This window comes from Capricornis sumatraensis, chromosome X (assembly GCF_032405125.1).
Source record: "Capricornis sumatraensis isolate serow.1 chromosome X, serow.2, whole genome shotgun sequence".
NCBI classification, from domain to species: domain Eukaryota; kingdom Metazoa; phylum Chordata; class Mammalia; order Artiodactyla; family Bovidae; genus Capricornis; species Capricornis sumatraensis.
In genome coordinates, this window is record NC_091092.1 from 26158290 (window position 1) to 26178609 (window position 20320).

General features: G+C 40.6%; 1 protein-coding gene across 1 annotated transcript in view; it reads left to right on the top strand.

The window, feature by feature from the left end:
* Positions 1-2750: 2750 nt before the first annotated feature.
* Positions 2751-20320, top strand: part of LOC138071584 (dedicator of cytokinesis protein 11-like) — a 37423-nt gene continuing 19853 nt past the window's right edge. The window contains 3 exon segments of the mRNA XM_068963099.1: positions 2751-2803; positions 10674-10732; positions 13981-14087. Of these exon segments, the coding sequence (XP_068819200.1) occupies positions 2751-2803; positions 10674-10732; positions 13981-14087 (219 nt within the window).

Genomic DNA, 20320 nt, shown 5'->3' on the forward strand with positions numbered 1-20320 from the left:
CCATTCAGTATACATGTGTACACACTTGCACACATATGCACACATACACACTGTGATAACCAGTGACAAGCAACTGGCTGCATTTTGTCACAGAAAAAACCATAACTGCTCCGTTTCTTGAAAAGGTCTCCTGCTCTTGTAAATGATGCCCTCGCTTGCTAAATAGTTAGTCTTTGTTAATGAGGTTTTTCCTTCTGCTCTCGCTTTTTGATTTTTAAAAGCAAATTTTAATAACTAGCATACAGTCTGTGTCACATCTTCTCTTTTCTAATTTAAGTCATGCTCTGTGGTATCTGTAAAGTCATATTCATTTTATTCTGAAAAATAGCTGCTTCTGAATTTTTCTCAGTGTAAGTGTTGTAGTTACCTTGTCAAGTCAAGTAAGTATTTCACAAGTATTACAGGGTTGAACTCCTACAGTCCAGGCCTTTTAGGTGTTCCCTTGGCTTTCTTTTTCTTAAGCCTTCTTATTGACTCATAAGGGCTTCCCAAGTGGCACTAGTAATAAAGAACTCGCTTGCCAATGCAAGAGTCTAAGAGACTCTATGGATGGGAAGATCCCCAGGAGAGGGCATGAGAACACACTGCCATATTCTTCTAGAGAATCCCACAGACAGAGGAGCCTGGCAGGCTACAGTCCATAGTGTTGCAAAAACTAGGACACAAGTAAACCAACTCAGCATGGCACACACTGACTCACAGACACTAGCAGCTTAATTTCACCAAAAAGATGATAGACCTCTACACTTTTATATAGAAGTAGAGGGAGAAGGATTCTGAAAACTAAGTTTCTTTCTAGCTGAATTTTATTAACTGGCAATAAGTCACTGTTTCAAAGTCTTAGTCATTTGCCCAAGTTTTTATTGTCTGTATATTATATTCTGGGAAGTAGAATCAAAGTCAGGAATTATCAGTGACGTAGTCTGAAGACAAATGTTAAATAGTCTGAATTGACAGGAAGACTGTCCTCTTGGAAAGGCAAAGCAGTCTCCCTAAGAGAGAGATGGAGCAATAGCTACTTCCCCCCTTTTTCTAACTGTAACTTGACTTTTCTCTTTATTGAAGATCCGAAGTGCAGGCCTGAGTCTCACCTTGTTTCTTATCAGCATCATGGGCTGCAGCTGTAGCTCCATTTGTATTCTTGCTTGCTGTGGACTGTTCACTGCAAGGTGTCTGGCCATTGCTCTCTCTCATTGAAACGGGAAAAACACCCAATGATGGTCTTTTCACATTAGCACTTGAAGTAGAGTCTAAAGGAAATAGATGTGAAGTGGTGTTTTCGTCTCTCTGTGTAGGAGAAAATATGCTTTTGGTATAATCAATCATACTTTCCTCTGAAGTTTCAGATAATATTTCAGTAGGTAGCTCTTCTCCTGGAGAAATAATGGAAAGGCTCCAAGAGAAATCAATCTCAGTTCCATGCTTTGGTGTGGAGATCCTCTGTGGGGAGGTCCTCTGTGTGAAAATGGATTTGCTTTGTGGATGGCCAAGCCTGGCATCGGGAAGGCTGGAGTCATCTTGAAATTCATCCACTGTTTGAGGGCCGAGTGTAGGCGCTGAAGGAACAGTGCTAGACGACTTCTGACTGCCACTGCTTATTGTGATCGTCTTACTGCTGTTAGAGGAAATCTTCTCCTGAGGGCTCTCTGGCACCTCAAAGACGTCCTGACTGTAAAATGGAACCTGAAGCTCAGAACTGTGTGGCTGTTTCTTTTTCCCTCTAGATTTCATCTGTTTGGTATTCATTTGCGTTATCAGTTTGACAGCCACATACCTCTCAGGTCCGGGCGGAGGGTCCCTGATCGAAATAACTGACTCGCTCTCTTGAGACTGAAGCTCAGAACTGTGTGGCTGTTTCTTTTTCCCTCTAGATTTCATCTGTTTGGTATTCATTTGCGTTATCAGTTTGACAGCCACATACCTCTCAGGTCCGGGCGGAGGGTCCCTGATCGAAATAACTGACTCGCTCTCTTGAGACCCAGGGACGAAATCATCATCACTATCAGAAAAAGAACGACGAAACTGTGGCTTTTTCTTCTTGAGCCTAGCCGAAAACTGCTTGTTTTCTTGTCTTCGCTTATTCCTTTCTGCTGTGAGCTCACTGGTTAATTTCAGATTTTGTTGTTGGATACCATAAGATTCTTGCTGTAGCGTATTTCTGTCCGTTTCGTTTAATGTAGTGCGATCACATACTTCCGCGTTTAATTGACCTCTCAGGTCATGGATAGGGTCATTCAGGGCTCTCCGCTGCTCCCTAAACTCTTTAATTCTGGATATGGAGCCTGTCCACCTCCCGTCTGACAATCGCTCTTTCCTCAAACTGGTTCCTTTCCCCTGCAGTCCGCGTGGCTCTCGGTCATGGAGCTCTTTTAGTGTTTGCCAGGTTTTTTTAAAATCGTCAGAAGACACATCACAGAGGCTAATCTGTATTTTATCTCCTTCGGAAGAGTTCTGCCCACTTTCCCTGTCTTCTTCACCCATGTCCCCTGCCTTCATCTTGATTCCCTGACTGGGGTTGGGAAACAGTGGAGACAGGCACCACCAAAAAATGGCGGAAGGGCCCCAGACGGGATGACAGTTTAAACTCTCGTACAGACCTGTGAAGCGGCCTCAGGGCACTGAGTGGGCGATCGGCGGAAAAGCGGAGGGATCGAAGACAGCTCGGGGTGGACAGGAGGGTGCAGTTGGGGGGTTGGAAGGAGACACCAGCCTCCTTTTGCGGAGAAGAGCGAAGGCACATGGAAGGGAAGATGGCGCCTTCAAGGCACCCTGTGCCGGACCGGAGATTCGAGAGACCGGAAACGCAATGACTTCTGGGAAAGCCCCACGGAGCTGAAGTGCGTCCCAAAAGGCGGGGGTGGGGAAACTTACCCCTTGGTTTATTTTTGAAACAAGTTAATTTGACCCAATTTTAGCATCTTTCTTCCTGACAGTCAGTATTTTATAATCATGGAAAAGCACAAATACCCATGGTCCTTAGAAAGTTGGACGTAAAGTCAAAAGCCACGCACTCTTTCCTCCCTGTCACCCCTCCGTCTAGGCAACATTGCTTAGTCGCCCATTCCAAAACTGGCAATTCTGTAACTGATTAGTGTTGCCACCCATGCTAGAGCTTTGCTGGTGGCTCAGTAGGTAATGCGGGAGAGCCAGGTTCAAACTCTGGATCGGGAAGATCCCCTGGAGAAGGAAATGCAACCCACTCCAGTATTCCTGCCTGGAGAATTCCAGGGATAGAAGAGCCTAACACATGAATTTTCAAATATTATTTGTTAAAATGCAAAGTATGGTAATATAGGACTAAGATGCTACTGTTGTTCTTCCTAGAGTGTGTTTGGTTCACTTTAGATACATGGGGCAAAGAATCATAGCAAGGTAATTCCCATAGCACTGCAATTTCCTCTTGTTTTCTTCTCTTCCAACAGAGGGCAGTCTTAATCATGCCATGCAAAACCTAGATGCTTCCTTTTGAGTTAGCCTTAAGATACCCATGATTTATTGAATGCTTCTCAACTCAAAGTTGAAATTAACCTGATGGGAAGTGATACATTTTTAAAAGTTTTCCAGAAGGTCATGGTTAGACTGATGTGCACAGTTTCCGGTTTAATCCTAGAACAGTTGCTTGTCTCTACTGAAGCTCGTGAGAAAGGGCTAGATCCAGGGGAAGGCATCAAGTGAAGACAACTGTCAGGTCTGTACTTTTGTTACCCACTCCAGTGTTCTTGCCTGGAGAATCCCAGGGACGGGGGAGCCTGGCGGGCTGCCGTCTATGGGGTCGCAGAGAGTCGGACACGACTGAAGCTACGCAGCAGCAGCAGCAGCAGCAGTATTTATGTTTACAACCTATCAATACTCACTTCAGTTACTAATGTAAACAGAAGTCCCCAACAGCAATTGAGACATATGCTATATATTATTTCTTTCTTCTTTTTGCTGTGTAAGTCTTAGTGGAATAAATACTTAAGGAAACGTTTGTGCGACCCTAAGGAAAAGATTACGTGCTTATTTCGAATAGATATGTTTCAGAGGTAGAGTTAGTCATTAAAGGAAGTTAAATAGATTTGTTTTCTCTTTTAAAATCACTTTCATAGCACTTGGAAAAACTAAAGAGGTAGTTTGGATGGGGTTTATTGCTGAGTCTCTGGGACATCCTAATAATTCAGATGACAATTTCTAGTGTCTCCCCAGCACTGGGAACTGGTTGGGAACTGCTATGGTAACTACCACCATCAATCTTAATCACTGAGATTCTGCTGACCTGCCCTCTGTGTTTAGTAGAGGATGGACAAAGGCTTTTTCCTCAGTGCTTGTATTACCCAGTTGTTAATTTTTTAATGAAACCCTAAAATTCAACGAGAACAAAATAAAAATGTGGGAATAAACATGTTTATCGAGTAAAAAAGTTCTGATCCAAGTTTAACTCCAGCCCAGAGACAGATTGGATAGGCCTCATTCTTAAACAGCTAACTTCAGGAAACCACCCCCCACCCCTGCATGCAACCTGTGTCTCTGAGTGTCCCTCTCACTGTTTTCTCTGACTCTTGCCTTTCCTTATCTCCTGAGAAAAAGACGGAAAATTATTGGAGTATTGTCCACTCTACTCTGATATTTTTGAGGAGAGGAAGGAAAGTAAGAAATTTCTCTAAATTCCTTACTTGTATTCTTATAATATAAGCTATTTTAAATACATAGTAAGCATCATACAGTTTCCAGTGATGTCTCATTTACGCTGAGTAATAGTTGGTAGGATATTGAGTGTAGCACAGTGTTTATGTGGAAATCTAGTCATTTATTAATTAATCTAACATTGAGATACAGTATTAAAGAACTTCATTTCGTAACTTTAACCTTTATTTTAGGGTGCATAATGCCTGGCTGTCAAAACACTTCAGAGTAACCTGAAAATGGCAAACCATGCCAGCTCTGTGAAACAGATCAGGAATAATGCAGGCCAGGCTTCAGCATCTTAATAGCCTGGAAAGTTTATTTACACTTCACCACAGTCAGTGCAAAATGTAGGTAGGGTACTCATTTGAAACAGACATTAATACTATTTAACCTAAATCACCAGTACAGCTGGAGATCATTTTACATACATCGATACATTTGCATATCTGTTTCTGTAGTCATTTCATCATATGTGAATATAAGATCAAATATGCATGGATTATTCTGGCAATTTTAGTTAATAGTGAGTTCTTAGTTTAATATGAAGGAGATTAATATTCTCATAGAACTATTATAATTATGTGATTTTACATTCAATATCCTTTATCTGTACTTCAATGAAAATAATGAATCTGAATAAAACAGTTATATAATATTTGTTTAGAATGACTATTTTTCATTTAGTGATTTTTTTCAGGGGTTACCCATGCTGAGCTGTCTGCAGAGGTAAATGCTATTTTGACAAAGCCATATTTCACACAGGTTGAAATATTAACAAGTTCAGTAGGAAGCTAGAGGGTTATATAAATGAAAGCTATTCTCTGAAAGCAAATCTTAATAAAAAGTCAGAGTGAGAGAATGTTCATCACCAGACAGTCCTTTAGAGGTTGCGTAAGAGGAAGCAAGCAGAACTGGCTTTGCGATATGGACTTATAATAAACACAAATGTCTTGAGCAGATGGATGCTGAGCTACTAGATTCAGGACCTTTCAAAAAAACATGGGAGGGCTACAGCCTTCAGCTTTGCTCTTTGTCTCTTGTAACAATGTATGAAACCTGTGTCTTTCAGTTGGCCCAGATGCTTTGTTTTCCTTCTGATTTAGAAACAAGTCTCACACCACTGGCATCATTGAAAACATCAGGCCATAGGGAACCCCTGTACATAACATAGCTGCTTTTCTATGATTTCTCATTTTTGCACATATAATGAGCAGCACAGCCTAAAATGCCTCCCACGTTATTTCTTAGGTACATACCTAGATCATCACTCACATCTTGTCTACAAAGAAGTAGGCACCTATTTATTTGCTACAGAGCTGTTGATACAGAGCTGCAGTAAACAATAGCAGAATTGATTAACCCAGATCGTATTTGATTAAGGAGTAAATACAGCGAAACTCGTTAAGTCTGCAGGTACTGAGAGCCTGGTGTCTTTTTGCTTGTCTCTCTCTCTGAGTCTTTGGGAGAGAAAGTCATTCCAAACTGTTACGTGAATCCCTGTGTCATACAGTTTTAATTTCCTTTTTAAAAAAATCTCAGGTTCTACAACTGAAGCAAACATTTTCCATCAGGCACTTCTTGAAGGAAATACTGCTACCGAAGTTTCCCTAACAGTGTTATATACCATACCATTTTTCACTCAGTGTTTCAAGGTAAAAATGAAAAGGTAGAATTCAGTCAGTATCATTGCAAAGAAAATACACAAAAGATAACTAGGCAGATGAAGCTTAGTACAGTAGAAAAGCCCCCAGTGAGCAGTCAGGAAACTTGGGTGAAAGACCTAGAATGACCTCAGGAAATCACAGAGACTCAGCCTTAAAATGAGAGAGTTGGACTGTTAATAATTTGTTCCTTATTCTCCTTCTCTGTTATTTTTGTGTTTAAAAACAGGGTTTTTTCATACTTTTATGAAAATATCCAGTCATTTTTAGCCCAAATTATGATTGAGTCTGTTTATCCAAATACCCATTGAAATGAGGTGTCTTGTGAAGCCAGAAGATGTCCAGGCAGGCTGGCTGGCTGGCTTCCGTTGTCAGGTGCTTGTTGGTTTTACTCAGATGCTTGCCTCTCAGTACAAAGCATCATTGCTAGGAGTAAAAAAATAGAAGAAGAAGAAGAAATTGAAAGCAGTTATCTTGCAGGGTTGTTGAAGGTGTAAAATGAGATAATGGATGTTAGAGAGCTTTGAAGAAACACTATATAACTATGTGCTTTGCTGAGTTGCTCCGTTGTGTCTGACTCTCTGGGACCGCATGGATTGTAGCCCAAGGGGCTCCTCTGTCCCTGGGATTCTCCAGGCAAGAATGCTGGAGTGGGTTGTCATTTGCTCCTCCAGGGGATCTTCCCAGCTGAGAGACTGAACCCAGGTTTTCCGCATTGCAGGAGGATTCTTTACCTGCTGAGCTACCAGGGGAGCCCATATAACCATGATGTGAGGTAACAGTAGTGGGAGAAGTCACAAGTGAAAACTTGCTGGCTTTTCATCTGAGTTACACAGATTTTTTTCTTTTCTTTCCCCTTCTCAAAGTAATTCAGTTAATTGCTCAGGCCTCCAGATTTACTATGGAAACCAGGCCTGTGCTTTTCAAAGAGGCTTATAAGGGAAAACTAAATTACATACTAATCAGAAATAAAGTGCAGTATCTTTATATGAAGAATTAAGTTTGTTCTGGTTAAAATGCAACCCAAATTAATTTTTTATTATGCCAGTAAATAAGACATTTGGTTTCATGGTTTGCATTGTATTTCTTCCTCCTGTTCAGACATTTCTTATTGATGTAATAGACATCTCTTGGTAGATGACAGGTACTATCCTAAGTGATTTAGAAATATTCGCTCATTTTTTATTGTGGGACTGGAGGTAGAAAAGGGGACTGCAGATGGGCACCACGGATCATTTTGAAATGATGGGAGTGACTAGATTGTAATATATGGACAACTCTGTAAATTTACTAAAAATCATTGAATGATAAATTTAAAATCGGTAAATTTTGTTGTATGTAAATTAAACCTCAATCAAAGTAAAAGTACAAATGAGAACTGACCTGTAATTCTCACACTAGCTTTGTGATGTAGATGCTGTTATTTTTCCCATTAATTTTTTTTTTCCTTGTTTAGCTCCATGGGTCTTAGTTGCAGCACTCAGGACCTTTGATGTTCTCGGGATGCAGGATCTTTTCATTGTGGCATGCAGACTCTTAGGTGCAGCGTGTGGGATCTAGTTCCTTGACTGGGCCCCTTTGAACCTAGGCCCCTCACGTTGCCAGTGCGGAGTCTTAACCAACGGACCACCAGGGAAGTCTCTATGTTTCCCATTTTCAAGTGAGAGAAGTGAAGCTCACAGGGAACTTAATGTCACACAGCTAGTTGGTAGCAGATCCGGATTCTGATCTTGGCAATTTAATGAGTCCATGCTTCTAAACACTACCCTATTCCTTTAAAAAAGTAGACTAAGGAAATAGCCAGAAAGGAGCACCATCCCGGGATTCTATCATCGTTACCAATAAATCTGTTACAAGTTGCATATTGTTTTGGCTTTTTTTTTTTAGATCTCATTCTAATGTTTTTTTTTTAATTAAAGGATAATTGCTTTACAGATGGAGAAGGCAATGGCACCCCACTCCAATACTCTTGCCTGGAAGATCCCATGGGCGGAGGAGCCTGGTAGGCTGCAGTCCATGGGGTTGCTAAGAGTTGGACACGACTGAGCAACTTCATTTTCAGTTTTCACTTTCATGCATTGGAGGAGGAAATGGCAACCCACTCCAGTGTTCTTGCCTGGAGAATCCCAGGGACAGGGGAGCCGGGTGGGCTGCCGTCCCTGGGGTCACACAGAGTTGGACAGGATTGAAGCGACTTAGCAGTAGCAGCAGCAGCAGTAGCAGTAATTTTTTTTAGTACATATGTGCTTTTAAAGTGGAGAACAAGATTAAGTATCAAAAGAAGGCCTTGTTTGAGGCTTCTTTTCCCTACATCACTGGTATGCCTGTGAAATTGCCAGAAAACCAAATACTGAAATTACATACCTGCAGTTAAAAATAAACTAACAAATATGAAACCCCTCATTGGAAAAGACTCTGATGCTGGGAGGGATTGGGGGCAGGAGGAGAAGGGGACGACAGAGGATGAGATGGCTGGATGGCATCACTGACTCGATGGACGCGAGTCTGAGTGAACTCCGGGAGTTGGTGGTGGACAGGGAGGCCTGGCGTGCTGCGATTCATGGGGTCGCAAAGAGTAGGACACGACTGAGCGACTGAACTGAACTGAACTGAAACACAACTAATTAAGGTTTTAGGTGTGTCTTTCAGATATATTAGCTGAATATTATCTCATCTTTTCAATTAGTAGAAATTTGAAATAAGAGTTTTATGTCTACTAAGTAGAAACCTACACCCATTAGATACTGAAGATAGTTAACTATATTAAAGTATTTCCTTAGAATATTTTCAGAGGGGCAAAAACCTTAAAACTAAGCAAAAATCAAGAACTGTTTGTCTCCATTATCAGTTCTTAAGCTTTAGAATTATAACTCTAGGATTGGAGAAAATAGGAACTGAAATATACAAATTTGCTGTGAATTTTTTTAGACATTAGCTTGAGGCAGCCAGCCTGAATAGCAAACAATGTGACATGTTTCAAGAAGTGGAAACAGTGCTTTTAACCGATCATTGAAATACTGATTTTACAAAACCTTCAAGGGTTGTTGTTTTTTTGTTGTTGTTTCTGAATTTATCCTTCGTAGAAATCAAAGAGCCCTTCTCTGTGTAGGAAAAAAGGATGTTTTGCATTTTAACAAAAGTAATGTTAAATCTAGGAGAAGTTTACATATTTATTTATAGGTACCATCTATTTTTAAGCCTGGAAAATTCTACTCACTTAAACTAGAAAATCTTATTCTGAAATTGTTGCAGTAGTAAATCCTTAGGGTTTCTCTCCCTTAGCCTCTTTGATTCCAATGATCCGAAACACCTGATTTTGTAAATTTTGTGATTAAAGTATCATAGTCATGCCAATGTAACCACGAGTGTTAAAACACAAGTTAAAATCTTAATCTGTTAACCTGTCTTCCAGTCTGAGAAATCCATAACCTAGGTAAGACCTGGATATTCAGAGTAAATAAAAGTACATTTGAGTCCAGGACTGACAGAAAAAATTCCATTTACACTTAAGACAAACTTATTTATCAAAAATAATAGAGCAATTGTAGAACCCTTTGCTGTCTATCAAATATCTTTTATGATTAAAACAAAATCTCTGACATATCAATTGCCAAAATTTTTCAGTTTTCTCAAATTCTATGCCATCTCTGTTGAAGTCATCATAAAGCTTTCTTTTTGATCAGGATGGAATGAAACACTACAGCTGACGCATTGGAGACAGATGTTCGCCTATTTAGAGTGTTTAAGGGAAAAACTAGTTTGTGCCATTGGGTGGTGGGCTGAGTGAGCCAAGACCTGGTCCCCGGGCATCCCGAGGGGACCGCAGAACAGCAGAACGGGGCCATTTCTGGATCCTGCTTCTCAGGCTTCAGGCGCTGAACTGAAAGGCAAGGTGGGGAGAGAGGTGCAGCGCGCCCTGCCTCACCCCCACCCGCAGACTTCTTTCAGCCAGAGTTCTGGCTCTTTGTACCAGAGATCTCAGGGATCACATTTTCTTCCCTTTTCCTAAGTTACCTCTAAGCGGTGATAGGAGGTGTTAGTTACTCCCTGTCCCCAAAATACGTGATCAAAAAACGGATCTAAATTTCCTTACTTCTACTTTGTCTGCAAACCTCAACATGTTCGAGGTGTCATTCTCTGGAGATTAGCCTCCTGTACCTCTTCCTCTTGTCTTCCTGAGACAGTGCACAGCTGTTTCCCCCAGGGTAGACAAGAATCAAGTGTGCATTCTCCCACCGCCACACAGCATCCGAGATTCAGCAAAGTTTCAAGCCTGTAGAGCTCCTCCATCACCCCAGGAAAAGGAATCTCCTTTCCCATAGAGTCTGTTCTTGTCATGCCTTATAGGGTAACGTTGGTCCTTTTCCCAAGTCTCTACACCCGGGATCTGACAGCTTCTGTTCTGCGTAGCTTTTCCTTTCCTCAGTTCCTTCCCAGTTACAGCCTTTCCCCTTTAGCCCTCCACCTGGGGCTCTTATGTTGCTAATCCTCTTCTCACTAGCAGTCTTATTTTAGCAAGGGTAGCTTTCCCACCCTCCCAACTCTCCTCCACTTTGTTCACGGGACCATTCGTGCTCAAGGTAGTGGTCTAGTTGGACACTTTGCATCTTGCTCGCCCGAGGATAACATCAGGAAAACAGAAGCCACAGCTCTGAAGGGCAGAATCAGGAATCCAGGTCACATTCCAGAAAGATTTAAAGCAGACCCTTTAAGACCATGTGACGTAATGGTCCATAGGGCTGGAGAAGAGCCCTCACACACATTTACACTGGCCTAAATTTAGTCACTTGTTTCCTCTGAAACAAGACTAAAGGGAATCAAAGTTTTCCCCAAGCATTTTGAAGACCCACAAAAAAGAGTCCTCTTATCATTGGATAGTTTGTTGGGTGTTGATAACTTAAACAAGGACATGTATATTTATATATATGCATATGTGTGTGTTCGTGTATATATATGTGCTTGTCTATTTGGAGATGTGTCATCAGGCATAGGAATCAACATAATGCATTTAGCAAGAAGAGTGGACTCTGAAGCTGAAAAAATCCTTTAGAGTACACCAGATGATGTAGACCAGAGAGTCCAAAAGTAGCTCTCAATCTGTTTGTTTCTGGCAGGAACCATAGTTTACCCTCCCTCTACTTGAGATACACCTTGAAAGACCCTTTCCTGAGATGCTTTGGCCCCTTTTTATCCTCTCCTGAATCCTGGCCTTTTCTGGAAACCCTGGATGTGGGAATCATTTCAAATAATAATATCCTCAGAGTAGACAGAATTTTTCCCCCAGTCATGGATGTAGCTGCCTGAGCCCTTCAGGGGGTTGACTCTTTTCTTTGTTAAGGACGACATTCTTTACCTGTTCTCGAGTTTGGGGGCCCTCTTCCTTAACTGCCTAACTAACGTTTCACTTCATGAATCAAGTGGGATGTTTTCTACTAAATTTCAAAAAGTTCTCGCGATGCACTGCTACTCAACGAGTGTCCCATAGACCAAGCCATGTGACCCTTTTCCCATCAGAATGCTGAAGAATCTCAGTATGAGGTTTGGCTTTCTTAAAGCTTCCTTCTTCCTTCTCCAGCCTCTAACACCAGGAAGCTTACCAAATATTTAGTCGTGAGAACATCATCATTTCTAAGCATCACTATTGGATTGTAGAACAGTAGATGGCAAAAGCTGTTTGTCCCCTTTGCGACCAGTGATTTTCTACTAACTGGCAGCTTCTGTTATAAGGAGACTGAATTTTCCTTGAAAGTGACAACCCACTAATATAGGGGTAAATGCAAGCACAGCAAGATTGTTTGGACATGTTCCTAAGTGCAAAATCTGTAGGGCAACCATGTGGCCTTCTATCCCCAGACTCTTGTTTGATGGTAACAGTTTGGTCCACAATCCTACAGCAATAGTTTTCAGCTGGGGCTCACTACTTAACCTCCCAGTCGTCCAACTGCAGTCGCTATACCAACTGCTAGCAATTATTTAATTTTATCTTCAGAAACCTAGTTTACTTATTGGTAGCTTTGGTAAAACAAATTTATTAAACACTTGTTGTGTGTTAGGTACCGCTCCAAACACTTTACATTTCATTGAGTTCTTATAAGTAGTTCTTATAAGTCATCTGTTTTCCAGATACAGTCCTAGAGAGAGAAACATGTCTAAAATCACACAGTTAATGATAAAATTGGGTCTGTCTAAGTTCAAAAGCTCTGGTTGTTCCAGTGCCCCATCCTGTTTCTCTGAGGATCCCTTATCCCTGGCATCTATTTTATTTCCTGTCTCTCTTTACAAGCCCTAGGGCACTTTTCCAATTCTCCAGTAAAACTAGGAACTAGAGATGATTACAAAAGCTCATTCAATGTTTACCTGAAAAGTACACGCCCTCTTTGTTTAGGTGACAGAAGATAAACATACACAGGATCAAAGTGTTAATAATTTTTAGACTATATTCAGTTCAGTTCAGTCGCTCAGTCGTGTCCGACTCTTTGCGACCCCATGAACCGCAACCCGCCAGGCCTCCCTGTCCATCACCAACTCCTGGAGTTACCCAAACTCATGTCCATTGAGTCGGTGATGCCATCTAACCATCTCATCCTCTGTTGTCCCCTTCTTCTGCCTTCAGTCTTTTGCAACATCAGGTTCTTTTCAAATGAGTCAGCTCTTCGCATCAGGTGGCCAGAGTATTGGAGTTTCCAGGTTCAACATGAGTCCTTCCAATGAACACCCAGGACTGATCTCCTCTAGGATGGACTGGTTGGAGCTCCTTGCAGTCCAGGGGACTCTCAAGAGTCTTCTCTAACACCCAGTTGAAAAGCATCAATTCTCTGCACTCAGCTTTCTTTATAGTCCAACTCTCACATCCATACATGACTACTGGACAAACCATAGCATTGATGAGATGGACCTTTGTTGACAAAGTAATGTCTCTGCTTTTTAATATGGTGTCTAGGTTGGTCATAACTCTCCTTCCAAGGAGTAAGCATCTTTTAATTTCATGGCTGCAATCACCATCTGCAGTGATTTTGGAGTCCCCTAAAATAAAGTCAGCCACTGTTTCCCGTCTATTTGCCACGAGGTGATGGGACCAGGTGCCATCCCAGCAATCTTGCTTCCAGCCTGTGCTTCCTCCAGTCCAGAGTTTCTCATGATGTCAGCCGGGTGACAATATACAGTCTTGACGTACTCCTTTTCTTATTTGGAACTAGTCTGTTGTTCCATGTCCAGTTCTAACTGTTGCTTCCTGACTTGCATACAGGTTTCTCAAGAGGCAGGTCAGGTGGTCTGGTATTCCCATCTCTTGAAGAATTTTCCACAGTTTATTGTGATCCACACAGTCAAAGGCTTTGGCATACTCAATAAATAGATCATGTCAGGAAACTTGTACTATACCAAGCATTGCAGATGAGGGATAGTCAGAGAATGAAACTTATTTGTAAGTACCTTGAGCTCATCATTTGGGGAAAAGATTGGTAGGATATTAGTAGATAGATATAATTGGTTTAAAAAAAATTTTTTTTAATAACAGAAAATTGCACTTATGACTTTGTTCCTTCCCAAAAGTATGTGTTTATTTTCTAAGGATAGGTAATCCATGTAAGTCTGTCTTTCATTTACAAAACACTTTTAAAAAGTAAATTTGCTTCACTGCTTTTTATTTACACAGAATTATTCCCTAATGGATGTTCAGCCTTCAAGAAAATTACTCCCAACATAGATGAAGAAGGAGCAATGAAGGAGGATGCTGGAATGATGGATGTCCATTATAGTGAAGTAAGACTCCAGGGCCTGCATTGTCAGTTAGATAAATGTAACTTCTTTAAAATATTTACATTAAGAAATTATTACAGCTCACTTAATTTGAAAGGTAACTAAGGGTTGATGGGACTTCCTTGGTGGCTCACACGATAAAGTGTCTGTCTACAACGCAGGAGACCAGGGTTCGATCCCTGAGTTGGGAAGATCCCCTGGAGAAGGAAATGGCAATTCACTCCAGTACTATTGCCTGGAAAATCCCATGGACAGAGGAGCCTGGAGGGCTACAGTCCATGGGGTCGCAAACCATCGGACACGACTGAGCGACTTTGCCAAACTTTGCCAAGGGTTGACGAACTATAAGGATTAAACTACCCAGGGATCAGATGTCCGTTTTTGAAATGTGGAGCCCTATCTCTGCAACGGTTCTTTCTGTCTGGTTTTAGAAATGTACCATGTATCATCATCCAATCACCTTCCCAGTAACCAGATCACAGGTACGTACTTTGAAGACATCTCCATAAAAAATGGAGTTCACAATGTAACAGCTGAAGAGAGGAGGCTTCCAGGTGTTTTAAAGATGGAAAATTTCTGCTCTGAGCTTCATATGGATAGCAAACACCTGAAGTTGTCACTCGCTCAGTAAGGCTTTGGACTTGGTGATCGAAGAGGTATAGAATAATTAGATATGGCTGATCTCTGACCTCCAGAGTCTACCTAAAGAGACAACCCACCTACACAAAATGGAGAAAAGCAAGACAGTGCCATTTGAATAATACAGACAACATGCAGAGTCAAAGGTGAGAGGTAGCTTTGGGCTGAGGAGAGTTAGGACTAGAGAGAGGTTTAAAGAACGAGGATATCCTGAAGTCGTTTCAGCAGCAGCGGAGAATAGCTGGGATAAAAGGGAAGAGGTGGGAAAGGGTAAGGCGAGTTTTAGGGGGCAGAGTAAATGGATCATTTTGGCTAAGCCATTGGGTTCTCATAGGAAAGAGCAGTAGAGGAGGTCTGAATTGGAGAAACTTTGAATGTCTGGAGTTTATTGATTAGAATGTTGAATTGCTGTCAAAGGTTTTTGAGCAGAATAATAATAAGATGAAATGAAGCAGGAGGAAAGGTTAAATTGGTGGTAATGTGGGAAATGTATTGGAGGTCGATGGACGGCGGCTGGGGGCAGAGGCTGGAATGTGGGCTGCCCTAAGTGTCCAGTTGTGAAGCAGCCAGGCCTAAACCCAGCTTGTGGCAGGTTCAGGGACCACTGAGGAAAAGAGGAAGACTTGCTGGCTGTGTAGAAGAGTCAAATGTAACACTGAGATTTCAGGTTTGGATATTTATAGAGAAATGATGGATGGATGATTTTACAGGGAAAGTGATGAAGTTCATGTTTTGATGAGTGTTGAATTTGAAGTATCAGTAGAAGGTTATTGAAATGGAAACAACATCAGGTCATTAGACATTAAGAATTGAATCTAAAGAGAGAGATCAGGGTTGCGGAGCTACATCTGGAAGTCATAGCTGTGTGAGAAGCAAAGCACACTGATAATGGGAGATAATATAGCAAGTGAAGCCCAGAGAATCAAGAACTGAATCACAGTGACGTTCACATTTAAGGAATGTGAAGACCAAACAGAGAAACAACAAAAGGAGGGAGACTGAAGTGCTTGCAGGCCCACAGAAATGAATTTTTTTAAGGTAGTATTAAGAAACATAAAAAGCAGCAGTTTAAAGTGATAGAGACACACTTTGTACTCTATGAAGTGTATTTTTTAAATATAAGCAATTTCAAGCTAGCTCTGGTTCATTTTGCTAAAATGATCTATGCCTAGAAGCTTTACCTCCTACCCCTTTTTTTTCTGCCTACTACTTCTCTATGACTCTCTCCTCAGCAGTATAACTAGAGGCACAGATGTAGAGAGCGGACTTGTGGACACAGTCGGGGGAAAGAGAGGATGGGATGAATTGAGAGAGTAGTATTAAAACGTATACCTGACCATATGTAAAATAGACAGCTAGCGGGAAGTCGCTGTATACACAGGGAGGTCAACCCTGTGCTCCGTGATGACCTAGAGGGCTAGGAGCTGGGGGTGGGAGGGAGGCTCAAGAGAGAAGGTACATACACACACACACACACACACACACACACACACACACTTAATGACTGACTCATGTTGTGTGACAGAAATGAACACAACATTGTAAAGCAATTATCCTCCAATTAAACAGAAAAAAGATTCATAAAAGTAGGAGCCCGTCTAGCCTCAAAAATGCTGGAGTGGGTTGCCATTTCCTTCTCCAGGGCCTCTTCCCGACCCAGGGATCAAAACTGGGTCTCCTGCATTGTAGGCAGATTCTTTAGCGTCTGCACCACCAGGGAAGCCCCAAATGATTAGCACATAGTATGAAATCAGTAAATATTTCTTTAGTGAAAAATAATAAAATAAAGATAATAATACTATCCTGGTCACTTCACAATAAACATGAAGGTTCTTTATAAGTGATTAGGTGGTACGTAAATGTCAGGCTTTATGACTGACCAACTGGATAGTAAAGTTGGCTTTTACTCCCAGAACTTAAAAGACTTGATGTTTAAAACGTGTTTGCTGGATCAATTAATCATAACCGAGAATCAGATCCTTGAATTTTAATCCCAGTTCATTGCTTGACTGTGAAGCCTGGGGTAAATTAATTCATTTTGGGGGTTTTAGTTAGACTTAGATGATTTTCGTGTAAGATCTCCAGTTTGTGTGGGCTCAGAGCAGGAAGATTCCAGGGCGTTCACGGGAGATAAATGGATTAGCACAACTGCAGTTATGTCCTTTTTTCCAAACAGCAGCTTCAGCTTCGTCATCGAAGTGGCCTTAAGCCTGACCCTTTTTTTGTACTCCAAGGGAAAGTAGTAATATGTCTCATTAGTCAAGAACTATAATCAGTTTCCTATGTAAACACATTTGTTGGAACTCTTTTGTGTTCTACAGTACTAATTTATATGTGCTTTTCACATATAAATATGTGAAATATGATAGAATCATATTCTCCATAGTGCCATTTTATGTTTCAGTTTATATAATAGGGCTTTTTCCTCGTGCCCTAGCCACTGGAAAATAACTGCCACTGATTTACAAGTTTTATTGAAGTGAAAGATACAAACTATTGTTCATTTAGTGGATTCTTTAAGTAGGTGAATTAAGCCATTAGTAATTTAGTTTGTTTTTAATACTGCATTTCTGACTTTTGAGTTGAAATAGTTTTAAAGATAAATTAGTATACAGTAAAAGGCACACATATTAGGTGGACAACTTGATGGATTTTGACAGTTGTCTACAGCCATATAACACCGTGGTAACACATTGTCACGAGAAACCAAAACGTAGAACATGTGCATTAGAAAGTTCCATTGCCCCCATTTCCCGTCAGTCTGCCTGGCCCCAATATCTGATGTAGATTACTTTTAACAGTATTTGGTGTCATAAAAATGAAATCATTCAGTGTCTACCTTTTGTATCTGCCTCTTTTGGTTGGCAGAAATTTTTTGAGATACATCCATGTTGTGGAGTAAATCATAAGTTCTTCATGGCTAAATATTCTATTCTCTCGATATAACATTTTAAAACCCATTCTCCAGTGGAAGGATTTTGGATTGCTTCCAGTTTGGGACTGTTATGAATAAGGCTGCTTTAAACATTCTTATCTGTGACCTTTTATGGGCATATGCTTTAATTTTTCTTGAGTAAATACCCTGCTGGTTCCTCGGGAAGTTTCATATGTAACTTTATATGAAACTGTCAGTTTTTAAAAGAGGTTGGGCCATTTTATATCCCAACAATGGATGAGAGTTCCAGCTGCTTCACTTCCTCACCACCATTAGCTGTTGCGAATCTTTTCGTATTTTTGCCATCCTAGTAGACAGGAAGTGGTATCTCACTGTGTTTTCATTTCTATTTCTCTAATGCCTAATGGTGTTGAGCATTTTTCACACGGTCTTGGTCTTTCATTTATCTTTTGTGGAATGTTTGTTCAGTTCTTTTGCCCATTTTAGAAATTACATTATTCTTGTTGTTGTTGTTGATTTATGGGGGTTATTTCTATATTCTGGATATAAGTCCATCGTCAGATATATGTGCTGCAGATTATTTACCAGTGTTGGATTCGTTTATGTATTTTCTTCACTAAGTCTTTTATTGAGCGGAAAGTTTTGGTTTTGATAGAGTCCAATTTACTTTTTTTTAATGGTTTATTTGTGTGTGGGGGTGGGCTGGGGTGGGGGTGTATATTTGGTCTGAGAAATCCTTCCTTACCTCGAGACTGTGAAGATATTGCCTGATATGTTCTGCTATGAACTTTCCTGCTGAGTTTTATGTTTCGGTCTATAGTCTCTTTAGAATTCATTTTTGAGCGTATAATGAGATAGAAGTCAAGATTCATTTTTCATAGACAGGTATTTTACATAGGCCACACCATTTGGGGAGAAATAAATCTTCTTTCACCCCTGCTGAATTGCTTTGGCACCTTAGTTAAATTTCAGTTCTTTATATGTTTGTGATCTATTTCTAGACTCTGTTTCGTGCCACTGATCTATTTGCCCATGTTGATACCAATATCACACTGTCTTGATTGCTGCAAGTTTGTCAGTTATGGAATAATATAGTGTTAGTCCTTCAACTGTGTTCTTTTTCAAAGTCACTTTGGCTATTCTGCATCCTTTGATTTCCATATAGAATTTCAGATCATCTTTTCTCTTTCCTCAAAATAGCCTGCTGGAAGCTTTGTCGAGCTTTTGTTACATTTATATATCACTACGTGGAGAATGGACAGCTTGAACAATACTGAGTCTTTCAATCAAGTCTTGTTTAGGTTTTTAATTCCACCCAGCAATATTTTGTGCTTTTTCAGAGTAGAAGTCCTTTTCTGGATATTTTGTTAGATAGTGGATGTTCTGATGCTACTGGAAATAGTATTGTTTGGGTTTTTAATCTTATTTTTCAATTTGTTGTTGCTAGTATCCATAAAATGGAGAAGGCAATGGCAACCCACTCCAGTACTCTTGCCTGGAGAATCCCATGGACGGAGGACCCCGGTAGGCTGTGGTCCATGGGGTCGCTGAGAGTGAGGACACGACTGAGCGATTTCACTTTAACTTTTCACTTTCATGCGTTGGAGAAGGAAACGGCAACCCACTCCAGTATTCTTGCCTGGAGAATCCCAGGGACAGAGGAGTCTGTTGGGCTGCCGTCTATGGGGTCGCACAGAGTCAGACACGACTGACGCGAGTTAGCAGCAGCAGCAGCAGCGTACATAAATACAGTGATTCTATATGGTGATCTTATGATCTGCAACCTTGCTAAATCCTCTTACTTGTTTTACTAGTTTGTATATTCCTTAGGATTTTCTACATACACCATCATGTCATTTGCACAGAAAGATAGTTTCATATTTCCTGATCTCTTTCCCTTCTCTCTTTTTTTCTCTCTTGCCTTCTTACACTGGATAGCACCTTCAGCACAATAATGAATAAAAATGATAAGAGCAGAAAGTTTGTCTTGTTCCCAAACTGAGGAAAAGAGTGTTCAGCCTGCAGGTTTTTAATAAATGTTCTCTAGCAGATTGAGAACAATCTCTTCAATTCCCTGTTCTGGGTGGATTCTTTTTTAATATTGCAAAGGGATATTGAATTTTTGCAAATTCTTTTTCTGCAACTATTGCTAGACATCACGTGTTTTCTCTTTTAGTCTGTTTACGTGGCTCTTTCTATTTACAATGGATTTTTTCCTTATTGTAAACCAACTTTACATTCCTGGGACAAACATTACTAGTTTTTAATAGATTCTTTTTTTATTTCCCCAGAGTTCCTCCTTTCTACTATTGATAGAAAATTTAACTATTAAATGTTAATATATAGATTATTCAAGTAGCAACATTTAATGAACATCTATTTACTACCACCCTGCTAGTGACTGAAAAATACAATATAATCAATATGTTGTCCCTACACTTAAAGAGTCACAGCCTACTTGTAAAGTCAGATACGTATATAACAGCAAGTATAGTGATAAATATCCACCCAACGTAGTATCATAGTAAGAAAAATAGGCCTCTTGTGTCGCTACTCTGTGTTAATCAAGAGAAGGATCCTGGAAGAGGTGAAATCTAACTTTTCTTACAGGGTTAACTAAGTGAAAGGGATTAAAGGACACGAGGGTACAGAATGGACAAAGGCACAAAGTTAAGACAACACCATGGTGCTTCCGACAAAC